Below are 8974 nucleotides of genomic sequence, written 5' to 3'. Positions count from 1 at the left end.
TCACTCTTTCTTACACTTCTACTGCATATAACAATGGAATGAATGCCAATCCAAATGAAAGAATTTACCAAGCCGCTTCTGGGTCACAGGGGGAGTTGGAGCCTATCCCAGCGGTCATTGGGCAGAAGGCAGGATACACCCTGGACAGGCCGCCAGTCCAGCGCAGGGCTGACACACAGATATATACATTCACACCTAGGGGTAACATATTTATATTCATTGCATCTTTATATCTCATTTCGATTTGAAGTTATAGACTTTAAGTACGCACTTGTGACAACTTGCCCAATTGGTGGGTACATTGTCAAATTGGTTTCTTTAACAAATAAGAACATAATAAAAGTGATATTAAGGTAACAGGCTGGTTAGCATTAGCATGAACTTATTGCACTTGGCACTACATTTTTCTTGTATGGAATCTAGCTTACATCATTATGCGCACACATATGCCCCACTGTAAACAGTAATTAGGCAACATAAATGCTTATAGCTGAGTAATGTTTAATAGTCGACACATCTGACCATCCAGTAGCCTACTATAATGTCATCTTGTGGCTTGCTAGGTTTTTGTCTTTTTTTATGTGGTAAATTTCATTTTTCTTTTTTTAACTGTTATGATTACATGTAGGTCTATAAGGTTGCAAATCAGATATTAAAAATTAAAAATCAAGTTGGGATCATCTGCATCACAAGAAAATGAACCATGCTAAGAAAGGTAGCAAGTAGTTGCTTTCCATTAGGCTCATATTGGACAATATCGATTGGAAGGTGTAAACGGCTTGCTCAGCTAGGACATCCCTGTAATTCCTGTGAGTGCAGTTTGAAAGGTTAGCTGGGAGACTGAGTAGACATTACCCCCTTTTGCCCCCCTGTGCCATCAGACCTGCTTATCCTGAGCATTTGTTTGAAATCGTTCAGTTGGTTATGGTGGAAATTAATTGTAAGAGATCACACTGATCTATTCATCTCTCTCTCTCTCTCTCTCTCTCTCTCTCTCTCTCTCTCTCTCTCTTTATCCATTTATCTTTCCTCTTTGCTGTCCATACTTTGTGCTTTGACTGACAGGCTGAAAAGTAAAGGCTTATAAATGTTATCAGCTGGGAACAGATTCAGGGAAAGACTACATAACCCTATATGCTGCACTAACTCTGGCTAAAGTCCCATCCAGTATAACATTGGTCTGTTGTAGACATGAAACCAGAGTGAGAATATGGGGTTATTTGATTGTCTTTATCAAGTGCTGTCACAGTTAGATAGTAGATAGTATCAAATGCATTATATAGACTTTTACTATGGCTTGTGATTGCAACTACATCTTTGAAATAAACAGTCCCTAAATGGATCCAGGCTTAGATGTACGACTCTAAGAAAAACCTTTATTTTTTTGGCTATTTAATCTTTACATTGTGCTTAAGGTTCTTTCACAATAGATAATAAGTTATTTGTGCTTGCACAGTTATTTACACTGGGTTAATTATTAATTTTGGAACTGGTCCAAATTGCATACCCGAAATGCCAAACATATAGCTGGTTTACAATCGGGAGGAGGCTTTACAATCAGCCAGTATGCCTAGACAGACTGTAAGTTTCAGTGAGGGGATACAAGTGTTTAGATATTTTTCTTCAAATTTACACACATGATGTGTTTTGCCTTTGTACTTAAAAATTTAAATTAAAAAGTATTGTAGCGTTGTGCAGAAGAGTCCAGACCCAATACGCTACCTCGCCCAGGCACTCTTTTACCACACAGGGACCCCCCTGGGGTGAATGCAGCTTGGGGCAGCACCCCTTCCTCACCCGTGCTCTGGGCGACTGTAGTTGCCCCATGGCGGTGTGAATCAGTGAGTCATATGCCCGTTTTTGGCGGCCACTGGCCTCATCCTGGTGGTTCCTGGTTGGCTGGTGCAAAGCATGAAAACAGTGGCAGAGCCCCTGACACAACTCTGGTAATGCCGTTCTCCCACAACCTTGGAGGACTCCCAAAGACCAGCTCCTTGGGCCTCCTGAGCTTGCGGCCTAACATAAGGAGAGCTTGAGTGAATCCAATTGACTCCTTACCCATTTCACCTTCTGACTTACCTGGAAGCAGCTTCCTGACAGATAGCACAGCTAGTCCTTTCCCAAGCCACCAATGGAGAGCTGCATTAGGGTTACCATGTTGCTTTGCCGGTGGAGCAACATGGCAACCCTAATGCGGCTCTCCAGGAGGTGCCAGAAGCAGCTGAATCGTGGTGTCAGCCACCAGTCACTCACAATGTTGGGAGACCATCTGCAACTGCACTAAGTAAGGCTCCTGGGCTCCTTCCCTGGTATACCGTGGTAGTACAATACGCGCTAGCTCTGCTCTGCCATGCCCCAGCTGGAAGCCGCTGACCTACCTTTACACGAAACAACCCATTCCCAGACTCTCTATAACATATAGAACACACGCCCAGACAACTCACTGAACAAACATCAACAGCAGTCCATCAGCGGCTGGATGGGAACTGAATCTTGAAACTTGTTATCCACTATGCTCCATTTAAGTAATAGATATGCCCATTGCCAGTGACTACATATGTCATTTCATCTGTGAGCTAAAAAAAGAACAGCTACATTATCAGTCTTAATCACTGGTGTTAATTCCAAAAAAGGAGCTGATAAAAATATATAAATGTACCCATTTATCAGTGCATAATATGATGCATTTCTTCTTAATTTACAGCAATACTTTAACAGGTGTTAATAGGCCATTTTAACACTGTTTTTCAGTCTGCTCTCTTTCACAACCAATGTTACAGAATTCTAAAAAATACTTCAGTAGAGAATATTGAATCATTTCCCAATAGCTTCAGCCTTTTACATCCCCAGTGTGGGAAATACAAGAGCAGCTCATTGGTTAAGATGTAACATCCCTCACCAAACAAAGACAGTCATAAATATCAGTTTCAGTTGTAAAATAATTCATTTGGCCAAACACTAAATTGATTCAAGTCTTTTCATTGAATTGTTAAGGTATTTATCAGCAAGCCAGCACATATCCTGCAAATATATGTACACCAGTCAGGCATAACATTATGACCACCTCCTTGATTCTTTGCTCATTGTCCATTTTATCAGCTCCACTTACTATATAGGTGCACTTTGTAGTTCTACAGTTACAGACTGTAGTCCATCTGTTTCTCTGCATACTTTGTTAGCCCCCTTTTACCCTGTTCTCCAGTGGATCCTCACAGAGCAGGTACTATTTGGGTGGTGGATCATTCTCAGCACTGCAGTAACACTGATGTGGTGGTGGTGTGTTAGTGTGTGCTGTGCTGGTACGAGTGGATCAGACACAGCAGTGCTGCTACCAGTAACATTTTACCATCTTGGCTGAAAATGTCTTAAAATGTGCTAGCTAATGTGTTAGTATAGATTAAAATATAACAGAAACAAAAACACAGACTCACTTTGCTCTGCAAATTTTCTTGTTCCACCTTATATGGCGTCTGTCTGCGTTGCTATGTGACCATCAGTCTGCATGCCAACCTTTAGGGTTAAAGGGTGAATTAGCAGTCATACATTAACTCCAGCGTTTAAGACCATTTCTTGTTTAAACTGTGTTAGAATGATCAGCAGAGCTTTATGTTACTGCAAAGAATATTGATGATGACAATACTGGCGGTGCTGTTGGCACCCTAATTTCCACACTAATTTACTAGTCTTTAAACCAGAAATCATGCTCTAGAGACAACTGCAGCACTGCTGTAAGAGGTGAGCAAGCAGGTGTACAACAGACGTAGCGATAGTTCAGTTTTTCATTTTGGCCACAGTGACCCCTTTTTTGATCTACTGCTTTTGTACTTATTACTACTTATTTTTTTTTGAAAAAGTACCTTTACCTTATTCATTATTTCACCAAAGTAACAATATTTACTTTAGGCTACTCTACTCATCTCATCTCTAACTCCATATCAGACAATCACCTCTACACTTTTGTCCCATTGTTTCCGTTCCTTTTCAGAGGAAAACTTTGTTTTGTGAGTGCTTAGTGATGTGGAGGTGAGAAAACAGAGGACAAAAGAGAGACTTTGGATTCCTGTAAATAATATTTCACCCTATGCCTGTATTAGATGGGCCTCCACACTGACAGTAATATGCTCTCAACAAGCTGTGTTCTTTTGAAGGCAACCACAAGCATTCTCCCTTTATAAAACAATATTTCATTTGTGCTGTAGGGTTCTTCCCACACAAAAAGCTAAATTAATACCGTCAACCCAAAATGCAAAAAAGTAACGCTCACTCTCAGACTGTGGACAAAAACAAACGGTAAAAATCTGTGAAAATCATCTTGGAGTAGATTACAGGCTTAACATTGATGCTGTTAATCTCTGAATAGACAGAGGAGTCGCTGTTGCCTTCAGCTTCATGTGTGCTCTAGACTTGGATATGTGTAAAGTTGTTATAGGGATCTCGGCTGCAAAGCTTTTTCAGCACTGTACAAATAAAATTGACTTTTTTTTTTTTCCACCAACCTCTATGAAGATGGTCCTTATATTACTTCCTTGTTGTTTGTGAACAAACTGCTTAAAAGAAACTGAGTGTGTATGCTCTGATAGCTGCCCCCCTACAGCACCATTCACCTACAAGGACTGTAATCAGACTCTACACTGATGCTTAACACTCAACATGAGTGTAACAATCTGGATAGTACATTTCTTCTTTGCCCAGAGAAAACAGTGTCCATTATTTCCAAAAACAATCTGAAAAGTTGACTCATTAGACCACAGTACATGCTTTCACTGTGCATCAGTACATTTAGATAAGCTCAAGCCCAGAGAAGTCGGCAGAGTTTCTGGGTGTTGGTGACGAATGACTTTTGCTGTGCATAGTACAGTCTTAATTTGCATTTGTGGATGCAGCAATGAACAATGTTTAATGATGACGGTTTGTCGAAGTATTCCCAAGCCTGTGTGGTGATATCTTTTACAGAACTATGCCATCTTTTAATGCAGTACCATCTAACAGAAATGCTGTGCTAGCAAACAGACAGGCTGTTTACAGGGTGAATGTTTCAGTGTAAAATTCTGCTACACAAAAAATGTTTATGATTATATATCAAAAATAATGAATAACACAAGATGGTATAAAATTGTGTCTCGTTAGGATAATTGCATACTATTTGTTAAATTGCATTCACTGTTTTAATTTTAATTCCTATTACGGTAGACAACTATGTAGCTGTTCAAATATAGCTAAAATATCATATTTAATTCTTTTTATCAGCCAAATGCTAAAATAAACTAAATGCAGCCCCCTTGTACTATCTGGCTCACATTAGGTAAGCTGTAAAATCATAACACAGTTTGGCTGAAATGATCTAAGTAAACCAGCCAATTGTGGATCCCATGTTTGGAACGAAACTCGGCTGATTTCAGTTTCAGTTTCAGTATGCACCCCTAGTTTTTAATAACAAAATTGGTCTCACCCATTGTAAATCATACATGATTGGTTGATTCCACTTTCACTTGCCAATTAAAATGGTGAATAAATTGGATTCTGCCATTCGCTTTCTTTTGCCAGTGCATGTCTTCTGGTGTCTCCCTAGTTTTTACCCCCCAATTCCCCCCACCCCCCCATCACTTTCTCTCTCCTTCACACCATGTCCATAAAAGGCCACTGTCTTTCTTCAGTTGTGGCCCACTGCTGCTTTTCTCTGTAGCCTTCCTGAGGGACAGACAGTAATCGGAGCCCTTTGCGGCTTTGAAACGCTGATTTGCCCCAGTTCAGACCAAGAGTGCTGCATATCTATGTGTAAACACACTGACCAGCTGCTTGCACTAGATAAGCTCTATAACACAGAGAGAGAGAGAGAGAGAGAGAGAGAGAGAGAGAGGGCTGTGTGTTTCTTGTGAAACAGTGCCATCTGCTGGCAAACTGGACATCACACAGTAGACCAGTGTTTTCCTGCTCCCAACACACCTGGTCCAACGAATAAGCTCATTAATTAGCCCATTATTATGAGCTGAAATAGGTTTATTAAAGCAGGAAAAGTAGGGCAGGGCAGTGATCTTCCAGGACCAAGGCTGAGAAACACCACAGTAGACCATGCAAGTAACTGACTCTGTTTCAAAAGATGGCAATAAAAAATGACAACACATTTGCTTCACTTGCTTTATTGACTCTTATTCAGATTATACATCTGTTTTCTTTAACAGTAGATGATTCTTGCAGATGGATATGAGTGGCCAAATCTTCACTTCAAGGCACAAACAAATGGCCTGAGTACAGTGCACAAGGCATCATTCCATTTAAAAGAACCTGTGGTAAGAAAGACAAACACAATGCACTTTTGAACAAACAAATAAATGAAATTGTCTTACATCTAGTCAATATATCTAACATTTCTCATTTTAAGAGTGTGGTAACCTTATTATGAGATTATTTAATGTCTTTCTGGACGTTTTGTACTTGTCTTAATTGATTTTAGTATGTCAAAGTCTCACTATAATAATAATACACAGATAATAATACACAATATTACAATGGCCAATATGCTGAGATAATTTGGCTTATTAAAAGTTAAGTCATCTTATAATAAGTCTACAGTCCCTGGTAAGTACATATATTGTTAGTCTTCAGAGGAAAAATCAAGTATAAAAAACATCCTCTACATAGATCACGCACACTTCAATGCACATTTACTGTTGAGTTACTGATTTTAAACAAAAGTGTGGCCTGTACAAAGTTATGCCACATTTTATATTTCATGTTTTATTTTTCTCCAACATGATAAACTCAGCAATTAATAAAAACTGTGGACAATTTTTAAGAATATTCTCTATAGAGAGTGTGCTAGCTTCAATTAGAAAATCAACAAAATTAAATGTTGTGGACCAAAAGCTCCAAAACGCTTGGGTGGTCTAAGACTTGAACAATACTGGTGAAACCTGAAACTGGAATTATTGATGGAAAAAGAAAGCTGGTATCACAAGCAGTAGTGATGTAGACGTGTCTACCTCCATAGTTCATCTCAAGACAGTCTTCTCCATTTTTGTAGTTATCAGGTTGACCTTTGTCCCAGTCCTGGAAGCTCATTTTGGATCCATCACTCCAAACCCATTTTCCTTCCTGTACGGAGAAACAGTTCTCTGTGTCAGAGTTTATAGACTCTTGTGATCATTTACTTACTTGGAAAATAGCAGATAAAACGGATGATAAATAACAAAAGGATTAAAAAAAAACTCACAGCTACACAGTCATGACCACCTAGCCAGTACTTAGTGGGAGAGCCAGTGGCTTCTTTGATGAGATTCTTTAAAAAGACGTTTTCTTTGTTGTTGTGTACTGATGCAAGATTTGCACCATGCTTCAAACATTCAAACTAGAATGGGGGGGGGTGAAAAAAATTAAAAATTAAAAATAAGCAGTGAGCACCAATCAGCTGTTCAAGCATGAAGCACTCTCAAATCCACTGTCTACCTCTGCGTCAATCCATTGGAGTGGTGATTTGAAGAACTTGAAACATCTAGATCCATGGGCTGACCACTCACCCGGACAAAGCTTATGCGCTGTGAATCAGAGAGATTTATCACTATGTTTCTAAAACATTCATAATGTCATTAGCCTACAATATTGCCATAATAATAATAATAATAATGATAATAATAATAATAATAATAATAATAATAATAAAAACTCTAAAAATATGATGCAAAAGAACAGTCTTACAAAAGCTGGATGGTTCTTTTTGTCCAAGCACCAGGCCCTCTAGCATTAACATTACGTCAGTTAGCTTTTCTTTTGGTCACAGGGCAGGTAGCAGTTTAATCTTAGTCTCTGACTGTGCTACAGTGATAGTGGCTGAAAAATCATTTTGCACTTAATCTGCTTAATCTGCACCTCCAGTACTTCAATTTCGTGATATGCAGTGTTGGGAAATTGCTGACTGTTAACTAGTTGTTGACTCTGTTTGAATATTGACTAGCTGATTGTTAAAGATTTTATTAGTCATAATAATATTTACAGATGGTGTCACGCTGTTATCAACTCTGAGTGCTGTTATGGTTATTCCTAATTGGGCTTATACACTTTAAAAATATACAAAGAATTATAAAAATCACGACTTCAAACTGTCAATGTTAAGTCAACTTTCTGTATAGAGATTTTTTAAAATATCTAAATTTCTCAAAAACAACAGTTTTTGTAGTCTAGTCTCAGGAAGGTCAATAAAACAATTTAAGCCGATAATGAAATTTAGGCAGTTTCAGCGTATAAACTGGAAACCGCGTTCACTGTTTTTTCTGCGAAAGCTTAAGTTATGCTGTGTTTTGTAGACCAAGCTTAGATGCTTTCGACTAAGTTAAGTTTAGAAACTCTAAGCACAAAAAATTTCAAGCTTTTCTGTTGTTCTGTTTGTTACAGTATGAATTCTCAGCTTAAAAGCAGGACAGTGTAACGAGGCGTATATTTCTCTTACCTGTAGCAAGAAAAAACCCAAGAAACAAAGAAACTGTCCACATCGCCATTGCAGAGTACAAAACACTGAAATACAAGAAAGAACAGAATCAGAATCAGAAACAGCATCATTTGCATTCTGTCCTACATTTCTGAAAAGGCATTTTGCATTTATAGCAGACATTAATACACAATTTATCATTTTTAAACTAAAATTGTTTTGACTGTACCTGGCAACTGCTGTGTTTTTTCTTTGTTAATTTCTCCGAAACCGGCTGGAAGAGTTTGAGGTCTGGGTGTTTTTATATTGTGAAGAAAATGAAGATTGAGCAATTTCCAGGTTTATGACCTTAACAGAAAAAGTATGCACATTTCACAGTACTAAACAAGATTGCTACATAGAGTTTTCACCAGAATGTTTCAATCACTTCATAAATATACAGTGCTGTGAAAAATTATTTGCCCCCTTCCCAAGTTCTTCTGTGTTTGCATATTTGTCACACTGGCATGTTTCAGATCATCAGCCTTTAGTGTTAGACAGTGATAACACAAGTAA

The 8974-nt window shown here is 38.5% G+C and overlaps 1 protein-coding gene across 1 annotated transcript; it reads right to left on the bottom strand.

The window, feature by feature from the left end:
- Positions 1 to 6171: 6171 nt before the first annotated feature.
- Positions 6172 to 8758, bottom strand: LOC118807014 (galactose-specific lectin nattectin-like). The gene is made up of 7 exons (XM_036568781.1): positions 8649 to 8758; positions 8441 to 8505; positions 7693 to 7731; positions 7444 to 7532; positions 7211 to 7345; positions 6981 to 7092; positions 6172 to 6282 (listed from the first exon to the last, which is right to left on the bottom strand). Exons 2-7 carry the CDS (start codon positions 8487 to 8489, stop codon positions 6218 to 6220), a joined length of 489 nt encoding a protein of 162 aa, XP_036424674.1. The 5' UTR covers positions 8490 to 8505; positions 8649 to 8758; the 3' UTR covers positions 6172 to 6217.
- Between the last annotated feature and the right edge of the window lie 216 nt (positions 8759 to 8974).

This window comes from Colossoma macropomum, unplaced genomic scaffold (assembly GCF_904425465.1).
Source record: "Colossoma macropomum unplaced genomic scaffold, Colossoma_macropomum, whole genome shotgun sequence".
Classification (NCBI taxonomy): domain Eukaryota; kingdom Metazoa; phylum Chordata; class Actinopteri; order Characiformes; family Serrasalmidae; genus Colossoma; species Colossoma macropomum.
This window is presented reverse-complemented; position numbering and strand designations above follow the sequence as displayed.

What these genes read in the sequence shown, in the direction of transcription:
- LOC118807014 (XM_036568781.1), bottom strand. Translation starts at nt 8,489, where the DNA reads ATGGCGATGTGGACAGTTTCTTTGTTTCTTGGGTTTTTTCTTGCTACA. An exon ending in TCCAATGGATTGACGCAGAG is followed by an intron (nt 7,346 to 7,443) that starts GTAGACAGTGGA and finishes CCCCCATTCTAG; the next exon opens with TTTGAATGTTTGAAGCATGG. An exon ending in GTGGTCATGACTGTGTAGCT is followed by an intron (nt 7,093 to 7,210) that starts GTGAGTTTTTTT and finishes TTCTCCGTACAG; the next exon opens with GAAGGAAAATGGGTTTGGAG.